Source organism: Alosa alosa, chromosome 1, assembly GCF_017589495.1.
Source record: "Alosa alosa isolate M-15738 ecotype Scorff River chromosome 1, AALO_Geno_1.1, whole genome shotgun sequence".
NCBI classification, from domain to species: domain Eukaryota; kingdom Metazoa; phylum Chordata; class Actinopteri; order Clupeiformes; family Clupeidae; genus Alosa; species Alosa alosa.
Genome location: NC_063189.1, coordinates 39,347,055 through 39,368,232, shown reverse-complemented (window position 1 = coordinate 39,368,232; position 21,178 = coordinate 39,347,055). Strand labels below are relative to the sequence as shown.

At 40.3% G+C, this 21,178-nt stretch overlaps 1 protein-coding gene across 3 annotated transcripts; it reads right to left on the bottom strand.

Moving 5' to 3' along the window:
* Positions 1–6,188: 6,188 nt before the first annotated feature.
* On the bottom strand, positions 6,189–18,980 carry LOC125298809 (protein mel-28-like). Of its 3 annotated transcripts, none has more exons than XM_048249680.1 (8): positions 18,664–18,980; positions 13,176–13,532; positions 12,987–13,065; positions 9,392–9,850; positions 8,119–8,880; positions 7,944–8,014; positions 7,775–7,818; positions 6,189–6,757 (listed from the first exon to the last, which is right to left on the bottom strand). In XM_048249680.1, exons 1-8 carry the CDS (start codon positions 18,889–18,891, stop codon positions 6,721–6,723), a joined length of 2,037 nt encoding a protein of 678 aa, XP_048105637.1. In that variant the 5' UTR covers positions 18,892–18,980; the 3' UTR covers positions 6,189–6,720. The 3 variants fall into 3 exon arrangements, with proteins under 3 accessions (XP_048105637.1, XP_048105648.1, XP_048105643.1); XM_048249691.1 differs by having other exon boundaries at positions 9,545–9,850; XM_048249686.1 differs by lacking the exon at positions 18,664–18,980 and adding an exon at positions 18,100–18,624.
* Between the last annotated feature and the right edge of the window lie 2,198 nt (positions 18,981–21,178).

The following is a 21,178-nucleotide window of genomic DNA, read 5'->3' as shown; positions in this document are numbered from 1 at the left end:
ATTCCGAACTTCTACACCAAAGTTCGTGATGAAGTTATTCAGGGTCTGATGAGTGCAGAGCGAGTAGCCATAACTTCAGATGGATGGACTTCTACATCACTGTAACGTGTCATTTCATTGACAACAAATGGCAAATGAAAAACCATGTTTTACAGACTCGTGTCTTGGGAGACACTCATTCAGGAGTTAATATCGGGCAGGTTCTGAGAAGTGTGTGTGAAGAACGGGGTATATTGGACAAGGCACCGGCTCTCATCACCGACAACGCTTCTAATATGATCAAAGCTGGTGTAGAGGCAGGGTTATCACCACATATAAAGTGCTTCGCGCACACACTGAATCTGACAACACAAGATGGCCTGAAGATTGCTGCCACAGAAAGGCTTTTAGGACGCGTGAGAACGCGTGAGATTTTTTTTCACCGCAGCGCAGTTGGGAACACAGTTTTGAAGGAGAAGCAAACTTTACTGGGGCTTCCACGCCACAAGCTCAAAGCAGATGTGAAAACCCGATGGAATAGTTCTTTCGAGATGTTGGAGCGATTTCTTGAACAACAAGCTGCAGTGATGGCGACACTTCTCGACAAGAAAGTCAGAAAAGGCTCGTGTGACGTGCACACACTCAGTGAAAGTGATCTCTTGGCTGCCGAACAAATGGGGAGTCTGCTAGCCCCACTAAAGGCTGCTACCACTGATGTGCGAGGAGAAGCAACCCACTGTGTCCATCGTTGCACCTCTCCGAATGAAGTTGTTGACGCATTTCGAATATGCACCGGATGACTCCCCCTTAATCAAAGACATGTAACGACTCATGTCTGATGATCTTAGAGAGCGATATGTGGACAAAGAACCATTCTTACTTCGAGCAGCTGCTTTGGACCCCCGATTCAAAAAGCTTCCTTTCCTGGGTGATGAGAGAAGAAACCAAACCTTTGAAAATCTCGCTGAAGAAGCAGCACAGCTGAAGGAACAGAGGGTAGGTTGTTGCTCATCTTGGTTCATTTAGTGATGGTGTTTAATTGTATTTAATAGTAATACTGATGAACTCGTTGTTCCATTGAGTACTCTAGCTATTTACTAACTTTGCGTTTATGTGTTACAGAATGAGGCCCAGCCTGAGGAAACACCTCACTCTCCTTGCCAGATTTCTATGGAGCTAAATGAGGTGTGTGGTGCAACCACTAAAGGTATGTATTCATACATTGTAGACATACTTGATATATATATACATATATCACAATAACACACAACTAATCAAGTCTTATTTTTTTTATTTCTGTGCCATTCTAGAATGCCCTCCTGTTTCCAAGAAATCAAAGGTATTGGAGGACCTTTTTGGAAACTCCTTCTGCACTGAGGACCCAAGTGTCAGAGACAAAACATCCAAAGAACTAGCCCATGATGAAGTTAGGAAGTACAGAGATGTTGCATCTTTGAGCCTAGATGGTAAGGTGTTTGTAGATTGGTGGAGAGCTCACCAGGCTGAGTTTCCTCTCCTGGCAGACCTGGCCAAGACATACTTATGCATTCCTGGTACAAGTGTACCATCAGAACATGTATTTAGTACAGCAGGGGACATTGTGCGTTCAGAGCGTAGTGTATTGTCTTCTGAGCATGTGGACCAGTTGATTTTCTTGAAGAAAAATCTGTCAAGGAGCACCACTGAGAGTATTGAAGTGTAGAGGTCAGCCTCCATGTTTTTGGTTGTTTTGCCATTAATGGGCTGTAGGCATAACATAGGCATTCCAATTACCTAAATACATAATTCTTCTAAAATGCAAATTTTTTTTTGTAGTAAATGGGCTGTAGGCTTATGTCCTATACTTTTTGAATTCTGAAGTATCGGAAATAATCGAATCGCTGGCTTAAGAAATCGGTATCGTAGCGAATCGTCATGAAGGCTCCGATTTACACCCCTACTGGTAGCCTATAACTGCATTTATGGTTTTCTACAAATACAATACCAATGCTAACGGTAACATTATTTCACCTACCTCCTAGGCTATAATTTACAAGATTAACGTAGCCTACCTGCAGTAAAAACCAAGCATGTCCGATAAACATTTATTTCGGCTTCAAGAAGAAATGGGAATTACATTTCATGTGGAAATCATCCTACCCTTATTAGACGTTCTCTGCGGTAAACTACAGTGTTGTCCTTGTCTTTCCAACCCACTTTAGATTAACTTCCAACAAAATTACGTCTCACTGCAACGATGCGCCATCTGGTGTACAAACGACTACCTAACGCCAATGCAGCCAATTGATGATGAATATTTGGTTTTCCTTTAATCCTACTGAATTTGTAATTATGTATCGGCCGTTCTAATTGCCCGAGCACCGATGGGTGGCGTGCCTGTGTGTGTGCGTGTGTATTGTGTGCACCACCATCTACAGGCCAATGAGTGTACAGTCACTAAATGTACACATAACTTAATGTTTTAGACCCCCCCCCCGGATGAAATTGTACGAAACTTGGCATACCCCCAGAGAATGTCAGGTTAACCATAATTTGGTGCAGTTCTGAACATCTTAACTGAAGAGAGGGGCGATTACAGCAGAATGATATTGCATTTTCATTTTTTACCGGGGGGTAAAACATTTGTATCACAAATGAGTGATTATGGGCTAGGTTGATGTGGGCCCTTGAGACCAACATACCATACAAATTTCTTCATCCTCGGTGCCACGGTTCAGGTAGTTATTTAGGAAAAACTGCATTTTTTGGGGTTTCGGGGGGCCCAGCACGGGGGGCAGTGGCCCCCGGGGACCAAACGAAATGAAAAGTCTAGTGGGGCTACATGCCCACCAAATTTCATGTGCCCCGGTGTTTCGGTGTCCCGGGTATCGTTGACCAAAAATTCAGGAAGTAGATGACGGGGGGGATTGCAAAAAGCCATCAAGTCAAGGAGATCATAATTGCACTGATAAGTGTACCATGCAAAAACACAACACAGATTTTTTGTATTATTTATTTTTTATTAAAGATTGTTGTACAGTAACAGCAGCAAAAACTCTTAACGGTGGAGGTCTACAGTAGCCTCAGCCAGCAAAATGTTGCCTCGGGGTGGACAGCAAAGCTAACCAACTGCAGTGTTAGCCAGTGGTGGCAAAGGTAACTCCACAGTTCAAAAGTTGAAGTACTTAATGAAGATATAAACACCTATAAACAACAATTCATGTTCATAGAAACAACAAGGTCAGCAAAATGTTACCTGTGTTGCAGCATGTAGCCTAGGGCTTACAATGGACAGTCAAAGCAGTTGGCCTGTAACCATTTGTTTAAACTAACATTGACAGTGGTCTATTTGATGGTGTATTGCCAGTGGTGGCAAAATGTTTGTCTAGAAAGTCTTTAATCACATTAAGATTTTCGTGTTAACTGGGCCATCTTATCAGCTAGTTCTGTGTGTAAAAGGGCTTTGAATGTTTGAACCTTAATGAAGATATACATTGGGGTCAGTTTTATGCCTCTAAGTTGATGTTGCCTATCCTGTCTTATGTCCAGATTTTTCAGTTTTTCTTCAACAGGTTGGGTCAAAAAGTTTGTTGCCCATAACGTTGTTGCCCATAACACGCTTAGCATTGTGCTAATAAATGACGCCATTGACATGTTTGAAAGGCTTTTTTAGAACAATTAAGTGACTTTAAAAAAATATAATACTCAACCAAGTGTATTTTCTTTGCCTCTCCTTTCGATTTCAATATTCAATTTACTTTGAGAATTACTTTGAGTAAAAAAAGGGAAAAAATTATATCCCGAGAAAAGTGGATTTTGAGGGGTACAGCTCCATTCATTCTGCACTCGTGGACTCGGAAGTTTTCTGAGAGTGGAAGTTCTCCCCTTATTAGACATTCTCTGGTTCCGAACAGAAACAGTATTTTAAAGTTCCCGAACCGGTTAATAACGCTCCATGTCAGCTGCGGGACATACAAATAAGTAGGCTGATCATTAGGACTTTACAATTATATTGTTAATCTACATAGACTCATTTTCCTTTTTAACTCTCTATCTCATCATCAAACATTAAAAAAGCACTATAGGCTACATTTTGCAGCATAACTGTAATTCTGACATGCCTACATTTTTTTTCAGTATTATACATGAATTAAGACAAGGAAAATTTCTGCCATGTTGATTATTGGCAAGGTACTGTCAATGCTAGCTGTCCAACATTATTTAGCTATATTTTTATTAGCTTGACCCAGCAGATTTGTACAACAATGCATTGGAAATTCGTAGCTTATCTAAATAGATAGAATTCATATTAAAAACCAAGATTGAAACTACAGATTGGGATACGATCTTGATTAGGCTACTTGTTGGCGGCAAGCTAATCTATTACATGTATCCCGATGAGTAAACGACAAGAAGTGAACCTCACTAAGTCATATTGCACAGAAATCTTGTCAAAGAACGAAAAAAATAACGGTATTACCATTATTTTAGATAAACGACTCTGTTCCGGAACATAACAAAAAGTTTCTGGTTCTCATTTTCGTTCCGTGAACTGGTTTAAAGCCTTGGTGGAAACCTACCATAACCACTGATCTATAAAGAACTTTTCTTTATAGCCTTGGCACTTCCTATTAAGCCCCATTGTATCGAAATTGGTTGCAGTTCCATTAGAATTCCACTGGGGGTGATCGCAGGCGAGCGCAGGTCGAATGGGGGTCTATGGAACTAGACGGCTAAATTTATCTCTTTCACCGGCTTGTCGTGGACGAATCGTAGATTTTATTGTAGTTTATGCAAGTTCAATATAGATTTTAGATCTAAAGTTGAATGAACGAGTACTTATGTCCTTTTCATTTCTTACAGGTTGGGTCGTTGTTGCCCATATCATGCTAGCATTGTGCTAATGAATGACGTCACTGACATATTTGAAAGGCTTTTTAGAAGACTTACGTGACTTCAAAAAATATAACAATCAACAGGGTGTATTTTCTTTGCCTCTCCTAGCGAATGCAACATTCAAATTACTACTCAAAACATTATATCCAGAGAAAAGTGGATATTGAGGGGTAAAGCTCCATAGACCTCCATGCATTCTGCGCTCGCCTGCGAGCGCCCTCAAGTGGAATCTGAGGAGGAACTGCAACCAGTCCAGAAACCGGAAGTAACCAGACAGTGCCAATTCGCCTTATTGACCTGGCGGCCATTACGAGGCTAAAGGGTACACTTGCCATTACACCTCAGTCCGGCAGATGGTGGTGGTAATGCACTCCATTTGCAAACTGCTAAAAAAACTCACTGAAGAAGAATAGGCCAGTGAACCCTCCTTCTTTTTCGGTGAGCTTTTTTTTTTTGGCAGTTTGCAAACGGAATGCATTACCACCACCATCTGTTGGACTGAGGTGTAATGGCAAGTGTACCCTTTAGCCTCGTAATGGCCGCCGGGTGAATAAGGCGAATTCTCTTCCTATTTGACATTCTCTGGCCTTATTCACCCAGCGGCCATTACGAAGCTGAAGGATATACTTGCCATTACACCTCAGTCCAGCAGATGGTGGTGGTAATGCACTCCGTTTGCAAACTGCTAAAAAAAAACTCACTGAAGAAGAACAGTCCAGTGAACTCTTCTTCTTTGGTGAGCTTCTTCGATGAGCTTTTTTTGGCAGTTTGCAAACGGAGTGCATTACCACCTATCAGAGCTGGACAGTAACGTAGTACATTTACTTGAGTACAATTTTGAGAGATCTGTACTTTACTCGAGTACCATTTTTGGGGAGTACTCATGACTTTACTCAAGTACATTTGAGAAGCAAATATTGTACTCTTTACTCCGCTACATTTCTATCCATAACCGTGAGTACCCGTTACTTCTTTTAAAAAAAAAGGAAAAAAGAAAAATCTTGGAAACCCTCAATTTGTTTTTTCCCTCTCAAACGTGATTGGATTGTGCAGGCGCCACTGATTGGGACAGCCTATCAGCAATCACCTCCAGCTTTCCGCCAAAGTCAACTCCATGGTCAGATTTCGATAAGAGACGAAACCATGGACGAAACAATGAATGAAGACGCAGCAGGTCCATCCCGGGAATGGCCTCTGCCACCTATAATTGCTATATCATTTTGTAAGAAAGATCTACAACTTAAAATGTAGCCTACATGAAATCTGTACATCTGCCTACATTTTTCTTGTATAACTGCAAAGCATGTGATCAATGAAGACAATGTATGTAGCAATTAAATGGTACCTTTTTATTGACTTTATATGAACAATATCACTAGCCATACATAGTCTTGTTAGTAGAACGCTAATTTAACTATGTATTCAGGTGATCTAGGCAACACTGCCTTATCACAAAAGTCTTTGGGATTAAATGGAAATTAGTGAAAAAGAGTACGTAGAAACAGTAAACATCCCTTGCACCATGCCTGGCATTCAAGTTGTCTGGTATTCTCAAGAGGTAGTCAATGGTGGAAGCTAGGTAAGTCTGATATCTTAAGACATCTACAAAAGTCATATAATGTATGCATAATGCATATAGCCTAATTATTGATTATCAAAGATAGTCTTATTATTTCACACATTCACGTAAAAGAGTGATTTGGGTAACTTTTCTATTTTCTACTACAGTATAGACAATTAATGTGCCTGTCTTTATATCCAAATTTACCTCACAATACATCTCAGACTTTCTGAAATACTTCTTCGCAACCAAATGACTTGACTAGAATTTCAAGTTGAATGAAATCAGTGTCATGCCGTCATTCTCTAGGCTGGCTCCCAGGAGTTTCTCCATTTCGCACCACTGAAAAACAAGTCACACAATTCTTCTAAAACTTAAACGTTTTATTTTCCAGGACACATTCCCTTCACCTACCTTTGTCTATAAATCTAAAATCGCTGTATGTCAGTCTGTTTTTCATATGAAAGATAATGTAAGACAATAATATGGCAGTGAAACATCCAGAAGATCTTGACCTCAACAACCGACTGCAGTGTCAGATATAAAATAATGTATATGGTGTATCACTTAAAGGAAAATTACGGTATTTAGCACTTTGAGTCCCTTTTCTGGTTTGTTTTGGATGAACTAGAGTGGTGGACACCGACATTTTGATTGGTCCTGTCTCAACTTTTCAGATTCGTTTTGAATCGCCTACAGTATGCCTGCTGGCAGCCACTCTGACTAGTCAAAGGCGATTCAAAACAAGTCAGAAAGGTCGAGACAGGACCAATGTTTTCCTGCCTACAAGGACACTGCGTGCAGAAGCAAGCACTATATTGTTGAGGTCAGATCTGTTGTTTCTTTAACAATGTATTTCATATTTCACATCCAAACAACATCAAACTCGTCTGTTTAACGGTTTGAGAGATGTGCAAAGAACTGACAGACACTACAGACATAATACACACATTCCTGGGTTTAACAATAGATAATTCCTATTCTATGTAAGTAACCAACCAACCATTTAAACATGGCAAACTGACTGGAGACTCGATTAACAGAAATCTGAGGATTGCCTCAGATGAGAACAGGAGCAATGCACTGAAGGAAAACCATAAAACACTTAGTTTGCCTTCCTTAATGGTGATTAAAATAAGGACTGAGAATACTGTGTGGATAATAGTGATATTAAATCACCAGGCAACAAAGCAATTAAGATTGTAATGAAAATACTATACAGTACACAATGCATCCTGTCAGAAATCAAGCACTACATTACATCACAGTAGGACAAATGTCATTCTCTAAAAGAGTATGATTAGTTAGAACACCGCATTCACAAACTTGCATTATCCAGCACATGCAAACTACACCTACCATGAAGAACACGGCCACCATTTCACCCTCACTTCCTCTTGACCCTGAGGAAACAAAATAATCAAAACAATAAACCATGGTGTGGTCAATAGCACTGACATATAAAGATGGAGAGATATTGTAGATTTGTATGATGCATTAATAATCTGTGTTATGTTTTTTTTTTTACATCAACTGTAGTTCGTCTCTGCAGAATTTTTTCAAAGGGATAAAAGGCACCATTCACATCATGTTTGCACTCTGAAACAGAAAATGTTGTATGAAAATCTTCACTTGAAGCCAACCACATTTTCAGCTATATAGGAACTACTATTACTAGCCCAAGCTTTCATTACAACATTTACCTGGATCAGTCATCCTTCGTTTTTTTCTTGGAATCTTCTCACTCTTCTCTGCAGAGCTTCTTTTTAATGATGTGTCTTCTTTACCTTGTTGATTTGTGTCTCCTGATTTCACCCTGGCTTTAGAATTTGCTTTCTTTCTCTTGACTGCAGTGGATTTCACCTCCATGTCAGAGGGATTTTCAGTCTCAGATTCAGAAGACACACAGTGACTTGTAGTCTCCTGTCCAGTTGTGACCACTGAAGAGTTCTCTGCTTTTGGTGACAGTAGACCGTTTGTTCCAGGTGGATCCATACATAGAGAGCTGTCCAGCTCATCTAAAGTGTCATGACTTCTGCCGCTGGTGTTCACCACAGCTGAACGGCTCCTGAGATGAAGGGTTATGCCTGGTGCTGACAGACTCTCTGGGCTCAGACCCGCAGACCGACCACGACGTCTACCAGCTGCAGGGGTGGCTTCGTTGGACTTTGGAGTGCCACTGACCACCCTATCCTGCCTGGCACCTAAAGAGTCCTCTGTGGCCATGCTAGAGCTAGGTTCTGCTGTGGCGGAAGGGTCCTCTGTGGCCATGCTGGAGCAGGTTGTTTCCTGGTCCGTTTGATGACGCGGCTGCCCCCCCATAGGAGGGAACTGGCTCTTAGCGCCCTCTGTTGGCCAGACTGGAGCTCTCGGCAGTTCCTCATCAGCTCTGACCAGGGGCTCCTGTGGAGCAGAGGAGGAGTGGGCATCTGGGGAGAAGCTTGCAGAGCTGAACTCCAGGCACTCTGGTGGTTTTCATGGAGAGGGAGTGGGGGGATAGGTTAACATCAAAAGGCTTGACATAAGATCTCTACACAACTGAACACTAATTTTATGTTACAGAGTAACAGTCATTGCATTGTAGGACATTTATGTCATACACATCTAAATACTAGAGGATTCCTGCACAATTAGTGTCACTTCAACGTCAAGTGTCATTTCAACGTCCTGAAACAGTGGTTTCAGGATTTGTGCAAAACTATGTGTTTGAAATTCACAAAGCTCCATTTTAAAAGTTATTTCCATACCCTGATAAAACCTACTCATTCTTTATGTCACAGAACTTTCCAAATCAATCAAATCCAACTGATTAGAAGAAAAGGAAAACAGATCCATTTGGTGGGGTTTTGTTTCCATTCCACTCCCTATATGATGCCCATTTTCACAAATGCAAATTCACAGAATTCAATTCAAAGCATCCTTCCTCTCAGATGATCTTTTTAAAACAAGTCCATGTGCAACCTATGAGGTACTTACGCTTTTTGAACTCCTGCCATGAAGGAAAGTCTCTAAGCCGCACTCTTATTTTATGTTTTCTAGTGAACCCCATAGCATTTACATCATCTTCAGTTTGAGGGACCAGAGGGGAACTTGTGTGCTGTGCTGAAGAGGAGATGGAAATTGTCCTACCAGCGGGCTGGCTTTGCTGTTGATCGATGGTATGGAAGGCCTGATTTGACTTCAGTGGAGAACCCCTGACTTCCCCATCCTGCCTCGGACCGGTAGATTCCTCTATGGCCTTGCTGGAACTAGGTTCTGCTGTGGCGGTGGAGCAGGTTGTTTCCTGGTCCGTGTGATGGTGCGGCTGCCCTACAGCAGGGAAATGGCTCTCGGCGCCCTCTGCTGGCCAGACTGGAGCTCTCGGCAGCTCCTCATCAGCTCTGACCAGGAGCTCCTGTGGAGCGTCCGGCACACTGTTCAACTCCAGCTGGTACTCTGCAGATCCACAACACATGTAGAAGGAAGACAGATAAAAGTGTACAAGAAAGTGGGAAAATAAACTTCCGTAAATTAAGCAATGACTAGCCAACACCTCAAGATGGACATCAGCATCATTTTTCATAGACAAGCAAAGGATTTGTGTACAATACAAAGACTCCCTAAGCTATCAAGTTTTTTTCCTTTCGGGATACCAAATACCACCCTGCGGGCAGGCTATCAGAGATGAAGTTTCATAATTTCTACTTGCTATATGTCTCCTATTTAGAGGAAGATTGTGACCGTTATACACAGAAGTTGTTATCATGATGTTTGTAGTCTTAAGAACCATATTAGTAACTTATACACATTGTGTTTGACAACAGTAATCCATGAAAAACTGCACCAGAAAAGCTAAGATCAAATAGCCTGGTTTGCACAATAATAATAAGTAATAATAATAAGCTTTATTTGTATAGTACCTTTCATACACAGAATGCAGCTCAAAGTGCTTTACAGTTGGAGCATGTAACACAATAATAGAAGAAGAATCATTGATTCATTTATTAGTCATCTCCTGCCTTTGTTGCTGTGGCTCTAATCACTCTGCCAGCTGCATGATCTAATCCCAGTATATAAAGCAACATATCAAAAATAACCTGCCTGCTTGTCTACTCTCTGTAGTATACCTGTTTACTGCCCGGTTATACGGAGTTAAGAACATCTGCCTTCTGTCTATATAAAGTCTGTAAGATCAAGGCCTAAACCCTCAGCCGATATATCTCAGCACCTTCTAACCCCAAGAATTATTCAGACCTCACGTTTCTCTCCTCCTCTTCCCCCCTGAACCCTTCAATAAAAAAATATTGAATGCTCTTGGGTCGTCTTCTGTTGACAGAGAAGAATCAGTCATTATTAGTCATTCCTCTTTGTTTTCGTTTATGATCTAATGCAACATATCAAATATGTTTATATACAGTTGTATATAAAGTTAAGATCAATAAAGTATATCTATCTAACAAAATTATTCATACCCCTGGCAAATATTGATGTAATTGATGTTGATTTTCTCTTGAACAATATGTTTATTCTGACTGAAAATGACACAACCTTTTGACATGTGGTGGTAAGACAATGTGGTAGAAACATAAAAATGATTTTTGTTTTGATTCTATCTTTTTTAACATTTCTATGAAAAATGGCATGTCCAAAATTATTCATACCCTTTTTAAATAATCAATGGAAACATCTTTATTTACATCAAAGCTCTGGAAATGGTTCTTATAATACCTACCAAGCCTCTCAATGTCTCCACAATGATTTTAGACCGCACCATTTTAGCAGCAATGTGGGTTTTGAGGCAGGAACGATTATTTGCCATCACTTTGGCCTTGTGCTAACTTTTTTGACTGATTGAGGTCTGGACTCTAAAATATTGACATTGTTCTCTGTTAACCATTTCTTGCCTTGTTTAGCTGTATGTTTTGGATCATTGTATGGTTTAATGGTCTAATGATGCCTATTGGGGCAGGTCTCTTGGCACACTGCCTGATCTTTTCCTCCAGAATCTCAGTGTAGCCTCTTGCTTTAGTGTTACTGTTTACTTTGAGTAGGTCACACAATCTTAATCTTAAAATGACCCTGACAAATGACAGTTATTCCAGACCTGCCAACCTTGAAGAAATTGTATGAGTACAACCCCAACAAACCACATATAACCATACCTGTCAACATTTAGCTTTCCAAAGACGGGAGATTATTTTTGGGGAGGGGGTCAGTGTTTATACCGGATCTGTGTTTGCATATTTAATACGTTTCATACACGTGTTTCAACACTGCATTTGATCGTTGCTTTTTACCTTACCATTACCTTCGCGATGCCAGTTATATATCCACCTGCTGCCTGCCTGCAGTCTACTTCCAAAACTCCAAAGCTGCTTGCTGTCAGATTTGGTTCCGAGGGAACAAGTTCAGTGTATCAACAACACTCAATAACAGTTTATGTGATGTGTTAATCAATTAAATTCCCAACAATTTCACAACAGCTAGTTCTGGAGTAGGCCATTCATCTAGCCCGCTTGCTTACGACGAGACTCAGGCTGCGCAGTTGATACCCGCTTCCTTATTTGGGTTTTTGGTTGCCAGGTTTTAGCCTATGACAAAACGGTTGAAATTGAAACTAAGTGATTGTGTATGTGTAGGGTGTATTTCATACACAATCTGGCAACCTAAATGCATCAATGATTTTAAAATGAAGTTTGATGGCCATGCAAATTACAGGAGTTTTCTGGGAGAAATAACAAAACGGGAGGGTGCTGGGAGATGACCTAGAAATACGGGAGAAACCCGGGAAAAACGGGAGTGTTGACAGGTATGCATATAACCCCAATGACAACAACTTGCAGGGTGTGTTTTCAGAAACTTCAAAGCTACTTTCTATTCTGATCACTACGCCTATGACAACTGCGGAGTCTGAGTGCTGCTTTTCCACACTTAAACGAATCAAGACGTTTCTTAGAAATACCATGACACAGGACAGACTAAGTGCACTGGCAATGTTGTGAATTGAAAAGCGACTGACCCATGATATCCCTGATTTCAATAAAACTGTGATCGAGAGATTTGCGCATCGCCAAGCTCAGTGTGGCCTAGGCCAGATTTGACTTGTTTTTGTTAGCTATGTAGGCTAATTAATGTGATCTTGCCTTTCAGTGGGCCACAAGAAGCATGCCATTTTCATTTGGTTTTCTGTGCGCTTCAGCTGATTTTGTTTTCTGCCCTGGTTGGTAGGCTATGCTATGTGATAAACTGAAATTAGTTTCTAAAATAAAATATCTTTACTGTCTTGTTTCAGCAACAAGCATGAAATTTTCATTTAGTTTTCTATGCTCTTTAGCCAATTTTGTTTTCTGCGCTTTTTTTCTGCACTGGTTTACTGCGAAGTGCTGCGCTATGGTTAATAAACTGAAACAATAGTTTCGAAAAGAAAAGATATTCAAGAAAATTAAGGCTTTAATGCAACAAAATGCGTACCTAGAGAGCAGCGAATCGTACAAGTGTAAGGGTCAAAATGCGTGCAGAGTACGACAAATGCGTACATGTTGGCAAGTTATTCTCTTATTCACATATAGTATATGTAGTCTACTGTCCTTACCAGGTTGCTGCACCATTGCTTCTGCGTTCATTGGTTCCTCTGCCTTCATCACCACACACTCCAGTGCAAACTCCACAGTCTAAGAAGTTGTTTAATTTGAGAGAAGTTCTATTAAGAGAAAGTTCTAGTCATAACATTATATGTAACATTTACACTTAATAATGGCAGTAAAGCCTGTGTAATGCCCACCTCTGTGCTCTCTGGGACTGGCTGTCCATGGAACAGGGCGGTTTCCAAAAAACGCTGTTCTGGCTCCACTTTGAGGACCGGCAGGTTGTCGCACACATCCTGAGTACACAATTGCTCCATCTCCTTCAGTCTGTGTGTGAGGGCTGCCACTTCCTTCCTCCTCTGTATTAACTCAGCCTCTGCTCCCATGTAAATTTCATCAAATATGGAGACAATTTCTGATGTCGTTTTCACCATCAAAGACTCCATGAGAGACAGGATCTTTGTCCGGAATAGGGCAGTCCCAGATGTAAGCTCTTCCTGGAATCTGATGGGTTCATAGTCTTCTTGAGGTGTTGCTGATTTGTTCTGCTTGGACTATTATAACACACAATAAAACGTCATTAGATGTCAGACCCTTTGGTTTACACCGCACTAATCATTACAGAATTCCCCAGACATTGCCTGACTTTAAATGTCTACCTTTCCATTCATTTTCAGTCCACATCAATGGAAAATGCAAAACAAAAATGAGTTTAGGTATTAAATAGTCTAATATATTCGGTAGGCTACTTGACAAGAAGTCAAATAAAAAGACAGCCTATCAGTTTGCAAACCTGTGCGACCAATAAAGGTTTTGCAGCAATTTCAGGTCTCAATAGTTTACAGATTTCATAGTCTTGCTCGCAAAGAGACTAGGCCTAACCTACACATTTTCGAGACGCCAATAGTCCATCTGGGTTTTCATTCAACTAATCGATGCGCATATTTTGATAATTTCACTAATAGAAGGAGAGCAGCTTCACAGAAGAGAACTTCTGACGGCAAATTTGAGATAAAGTTGGTAAACCACCCTTCTTACCTAATTTGAGGTTGTTGATTCTGAATATTTTGTTTACCAAGCTCAATTCTGAGTTCTAAGCCGCATAATCAGCATTTTACCATAAAAGTGATTTTTGGGTTGATTTCAAAAGTAATTACTAAAATCAAATAAAAGTGTTCTCTAAATACATGTTTGAGCATTAAAGAAGCCATACTATAGTTTATTAACGTATTTAATGGGAACATGATTACAGTTAACATGTAATAAACTTGGAAATTCTAATCAAAACACAACCATATTTTTATTGCTAACATAGTGAGTCACTCATGTGGTGTTTAATGCATTTCATCACAATAACAAATTGCACAGATAACCTTCAACTCAGAATATATCCTACAGTACATATGTACTACAGTACTACACTTAGATAGTGGGAATAAGCCTAATGCAGAACTGCATCTACCGTCAGCAACAACCGACGAGTAAAAAAACATTTTACTTCTAGTAACACTGGATTTGGTATAGGGCTTTGACTCCGAACTTTGTTATTCGAATATAATTCGATTATTTTAAAAATTAAAGATATTCGAACGAATTTTAGGGATCTCTTAATATTCGAACCTGTAGCCTATGGAGATTATTTTTGGTCAACTGCGCTCCTGTAGGTGAGGTTAGCATGCTGGCTGGTTCACGCTTAATGAGCTCACACATAGACACTTTTATTTTAAACTTAACCTTCCTCTGATTTTAATCACCTCAGTTATCAATCAAAGCAAACAGGGAAAAGAAATGGCAACACAATCATGAAAAACACTCAAATAAATAAATGTGCAGATAAGTCTGAATGAAAAGCAGCACTGGTTGAAGCCTGGAAATATTGTAAACAAAGTAGGTCTAACGTTAGCTTAATTTGCTAGTTCATCATAGTCTGGTTAGACTGTTCAGTTTCCTAGGTGTGTTTAAGTTTCAAATGAATACATTTTCTCCTTGGGACAGGCCCGTTTGAGTCTTGGAAAATACTTGTCCATTTGTATCGGGATTGAGATGATTAGAACTTAGCAGTCAATTTGAATCCAACAGTTTTGAACAAATTTGTGCAGCATGCTGATGATGCTAACCGGATTTAATAGCAATTTAGCCAATTGTCTTGCACGATTGTGAATGTTTGGATTACATGTGCATGCTGAGGAGGGATGCGCCTGTTGAAAGGGAGGGAGAGAGAGAGAGTGCACGGGGCAAGGAGAGTCTGTGTTGAGGTAGGCCTACTTCTATCGCCTACTCTGGTAGAGTTTGACATACTACAATGCAAGATATATTTAGCCTATTTATTTATGGACAACGTAAGGCAGGAGGTGTGTGTTGCTTTTAATTATGAATGTTCTATCAAACCTATTTTTTATTGATATCGACATACATGTCCATTATGATACATATCGCTATCGTTTTATCGCCCAGCCCTATGCTCAATAATAACAATTTTAACACACGATAAATACTCAGCCTTTTCAACGCACGTAGTCTATTGACATTGACTGATACACTGCCCTCTGGTGGACAGAACATATAGAACTTAAGTTTGATACCAATATCGGTCTTACTGAAGACATTTAATGGTTAAAATATTATTAATACATATTCGAATATATTCGAATTTTAATATTAATAAACAAACGAACTTCGAATATAATTTGGTATGTGTGCTTGCCTCTATACTAGAGCTTGATAATGTGCTCTACTAATATGCCATTGAGCAGCATCACTTGTTGGTGGTAGAGCCTCCACTCCTCGACATCTAGAAAACAGAGTGGCTCTGGCATAGTGTTGTCACGATACCAAAATTATGACTTCGATACAATACCTACCATAAATATCTTGACACTCGATACTGAAACGATATCCAAATCCTAAAATATCTGGAAAAGAAAGGACGCAGGCCTCCTCCAAGTGTATTGAGTCATTTGTGTTGAATTTGGTGCACTTTTGGTCAATTCTGGGTTTTAAACTTCTAAACTTCCTACATAATTATTACTTTTTTAGTCAGTAAAATAGTAGTTTGTGTGTGATTAAGTCCTTTATTGTCTGTTATAGCTCATTTACTGTATATTGTGTGGTGTTTTGGCAATAAATTACCTTTAAATAGCCAAAGTAGGCTAGATCAAGGTCAGTGTTCAAATTACTGCATGCAAATTACTTAATGCTGAAGAGCCTAATCTTTAGGCCATCTGATGTAGGCTACCCTAGGCCTTCCCGTGTTTATGGGATTTCTTTGACAGTTGCAAAGGGGAAAAAAGTAGTCTTCTTTGCTCCCAGAGTAATTTAATAAGTACATTTCAACCACTCAGGTCTTAATCAGATAGGCCTACACCATTACCGGTATCTGTTGCAATATCTGTGTGCATTCCTACATTAGGTCTATTTCTTTGATAGTTAACATCATTTGTTACCACACAACAAATACCAAATAACAATACAAAAGTTTCTTACAAACTTTCCTGCATACTTCTTAAATGTGCTGCAGTCACATTGCTAGACAGCACTTGAGTGAGGATAGACTTATTTCCACTTCACAAATAACCATCACTATCTGCAAATTCAGTTCAGGGACATTAATCAGTTCATAGCTGAGGATTTGTCCTAAGTCCACTTCCCTTTCAGCATCGTATGCAGTAATGATGCACTGGAGAATGTTTATTTTTGTTGCACTATAAAGGATATCTTGTCTAAATGTTTTGCAAATAATGCAATCTCCATAGCACTCTTCAGCAATCCTCTTCCATTTTTCTGCATGGCTGGAATTTGAATGATAGGAAAGAGCACCAGTAAAATATTTTAACTAGGCAAGCACAGTCGCCTAAAAAAATACATTGTAAATCCTCTGTAAAGACTGACAACTGTTCATAATAGTTAGTGACAAAGGACTTTCTACAGAAAAATTAGCAGTCACCTACTATTCTATCAATTTATTAACAAGGAATCTATTTTGTTTCTAAACGTCATACTGAATTTTAGCTATTATTTCAATTTATATTTTCGTTTATTTTCATTTGCTACTTGAGGGTCATTGGGGTAATTCCTGCATGTCCTGTCTTACAACTATCTGATACATAAAGAGTATATTAATGCCTTATTTTTTGCAATTCCTATGATGTCTAATGGCAAAACCAAAAAGTATGTGAATTATGCTAATTAGCATGCTTAAACTGTTGAGGAGTACGGTCACAAATATGTGATCAGATGCAGCTGAGCCCCTGGGAGTACGATCACAAATATGTTTTTGAAAAAGGTTCTATAACATGACTCAACAATTACCCTCAGGGACTTTTCTGCCATTAACCCTTAAAGGAGTACCGTCACACCGGTGTGACGGGAATGTTGGGAAATTAACATTCTAAAGAATATCTGGGTTCATTGAATTCAACATAGAATTTTGGAACCTTCAATTGTTGCGGAACTTAGAATGTTCAAAAACCTACACCTTTAAGGGTTAAACCATTTTAAGAACACTGAAACTATAGAACGTTCGCGTAGAATTCTAGAAGGAGCCAGGAAAATAATTCACTCTCTGGGGAATGGGTCCTCAACAGGTTAAAACTCTGAGCTTGGTAAACAAAATATTTGAATTCAGCACCCTCAAATTGTGTGAAATAACCCCTTTACCGACTTTTCCTCAAATTTGCCAACAGGACTTTTTCTGAACGTTTGTTACCTATCTGCTCTCCCTCTATAAGAAACCCTGACTGGAAACACTTGAAATTAACAAACATAGAAGTCTAGGCCTAGGCTACTCAAAAACAGATTAGACAACTCTCAAATTGCATACAGGCTATGTATGATTCGAATAGGGTTGATGGAAACACTATTCGTATTGTTTACATTACCCTAGCCTACCTGTGTCCGAAACGCTGACCTGACGATATCACAACTCCCTCTACAAGGACTTTAATTCACATGTGTTATGCGTTCAGACGCGCCTTTTCTTTAGAAGACATTTTCATAAATGCGTTTAATGCGAATGAGCAGAATGTGCAGTCAAGTTCTCTGTAAACATGGCGGGAGGCATTGGAGCCAAAATATAATGCTTTTCACCATCGTTGAGGCTTGGTGCCTCACAGACTCACGTACCTTCAGCTGATTATAAAGCTGCTTGTGTTTGTCACGTAGATGGTTCATTAAATTCGTTGTGTTACCTCCTTTCGCTTTGATTTTACTTCTGCACGTATTGCAAATAGGCAAGCCATTCAGTTGTCCATTTGCATCTTTCGTTAAGCCAAAATACGCCCAGACTGCAGATTTTCTGTTAGACGGCCGAAAAATCTCTTGCATAACAGTATTTTCCTCCATCGTTGTAGGCTAATAACGACGCTATAAAGTTCCAGCAATTGAAGATCACAGTTGACGAAACCCCTCTCTCACGCCTGCGTGGTTTGAAAGTGCAGGATTGGGATAGAAACACTTTACCCAATGGGGGTCGGGGAAAAGCCTGCTGCAAGCATGGCTGCAAGTCGTTTTCGATCGATTTCTAGCCTGACCACGTCATTGATACATTAGCCCTCCGTGTAGTCACGGAATTAGCGTTAGCATGCAGTTCCACAGGTCGACATAATGAATCAATCAGTTTGTGCAAACTAGATGAAGCTCTGCATTGTCCCTCAGAAGAACAACACAGACGAAATTAAACTCATTCACCTTGAATTCTCTGAATAAATCTGGGTGCTTGTCTTTGAGGTGCTTCGCTAAATTGGAAGTGTTTCCTCCTTTCGCCTGAACAATTCGATGGCACCGTTTGCAAACTGGTCGATCCGAATTTATGATTAACCCCTCAAGATCCGCCTCGAATGCAAAGTACTTCCATACATGACTCCTACAGCCCCCTTGTTTTCCAACCAGTCGGCGCGACCTGGCTATTGTTGCCATCGTCCACGTTTTCTTTTTACCCACGTAACACCGTTACAATAATAATGTTGCCAGCACACTCTCACCAGAGGTAGCCTCTGAAAAAAGTCGCTGAAAAAAGTCATGCATGACGTCACCACCCCACCCCAGATAGCAAGAGGCTGGCGGACCACTGTCGGTCCATTGTGGGCATAGCTGCGGTATGTAGCCCTACTAGACTTTTACGGAAAAAATTCGTTTGGTCCCCGGGAGCCACTCCCCCCGCGCTGGGCCCCCAAACCTCAAAAAATGCAGTTTTTCCTAAATAACTACCTGAACCGTGGCACTGAGGATGAAGACATTTTTATGGTATGTTGGTCTCAAGGGCCCACATGAACCTAGCCCATAATCACTCATTTGCACCCCTCAACCCCCCCCCCCCCTAAAAAAATGAAAATGCATGCAATATCATTCTGCTTTAATCGCCCCTCTCTTCAGTTAAGATATTCAGAAATGCACCAAATTTTATGTGTATGATTAACCTGACAACCTGATGGCGCATCGTTGCAGTGAGACGTAATTTTGTTGGAAGTTAATCTAAAGTGGGTTGGAAAGTGAGAAAGCCACAACGCGTTCGCTAACGTGATGGTTTTCTAATGGAAAATATAGGCCTACCTGAAATATAACCTGTCTATGAAGCATAGGCTGGGACATTTCTGCTTGATAAATAGGTTTTTCTGCTGTTGATTCACTCATCATCCATCCCACAGAATGATTTTGTAGCACATGCAACAGATACAGCCCTGCCCTGGATACATCTCAAAGTGCGCTCTAAAATATTTGGTTTAATTGGAGATGTAGATCATGACGGGTGCGTTAATAAATCTACATTGTGACGAGTTGACACAAATGATTCACTTTGCCGAATTTATGTCAATTACGTCGTCTCAGCCTACTTTACTTTGAACCATGCTCTTCCTTACTTGAAACACCTTTGAAAATAGAGGATTGAAGTAGTGGGCAGAGGTGGACATTACTTGAGTTCAGAGTACAACAGCAGAAAAACCTATTTAGCAAGCAGAAATATCCCAGCCTGTTTAGGATGCTTCATAGACAGGTTATCTTTCAGGTATATTTGTCATGCCGAGGGGCTACTCCTGCTCAATACAACCAAATCCACCAATACACAGGCAACACACAAGATTTACTAATTTACCACTAAAGTTTATTTAAACAAGCACAAAAATAGATAACAGGACTGTTGGAAAGTAGGCAGATATAACAGGGCACCACCAGGGCAGTCACTCCCCCAACTAACAACATAGGCTAGAGAACCAAAACCCACCCCAGGTAAAATATAATTTCATGCAGACCCACAGCAAGGTTAGGTGACTAGACCATACCTGTCAACACTCCAGTTTTTCCCAGGTTTCTCCCGTATTTCAAGGTCATCTCCCAGCACCCTCCCGTTTTGTTATTTCTCCCGGAAAACTCCCGTAATTTGCATGGCCATCAAACTTCATTTTAAAATCATTGATGCATTCAGGTTGCCAGATTGTGTATATACACCCTACACATACAAGATCACTTAGTTTCAATTTCAACCGTTTTGTCATAGGCTAAAACCTGGCAACCCAAAACCCAAATAAGGAAGCGGGTGCCGACTGCACAGCCCGAGTCTCGTCGTAAGCAAGCGGGCTAGTTGAATGGCCTACTCCAGAAGTAGCTGTAGTGAAATTGTTGGGAATTTAATTGATTAACACATCACATAAACTGTTATTGAGTGTTGTTGATACACTGAACTTGTTCCCTCGGAATCAAATCTGACAGCAAGCAGCTTTGGAGTTTTGGAAGTAGGCTGCAGGCAGGCAGCTGGTGGATACATAACTGGCATGCGTAAGGTAATGGTAAGGTAAAAGCAACGACCGAAATGCAGTGTTGAAACACGTGTATGAAACGTATTAAATATGCAAACACAGATCCGGTATAAACACTGACCCCAGCCCCCCCGTTTTTTGGAAAGCTAAATGTTGACAGGTATGGACTAGACACAGCATTCATTGGCACATCACAGGTTAAAGCACATACAATCCACATCAATTCATCAAGCCAACAACTTCACAGTGATTTCATTCCACACCAGAGGGGGGCAGGGAAGGCAATTAACCAAAGGTCAGCAGGTGGCAACAGACCACTCCTGATGTCCCCAGCCCAAATATATAACAGTCCTGCACAAGATAAAAAAAAAGAGTCTGTACTGGTCGGTGACCACTGCCGACCAGTAAATAAAAAGTCCAGAAACAAAGCACAAGAAGATGGCACCAACCCA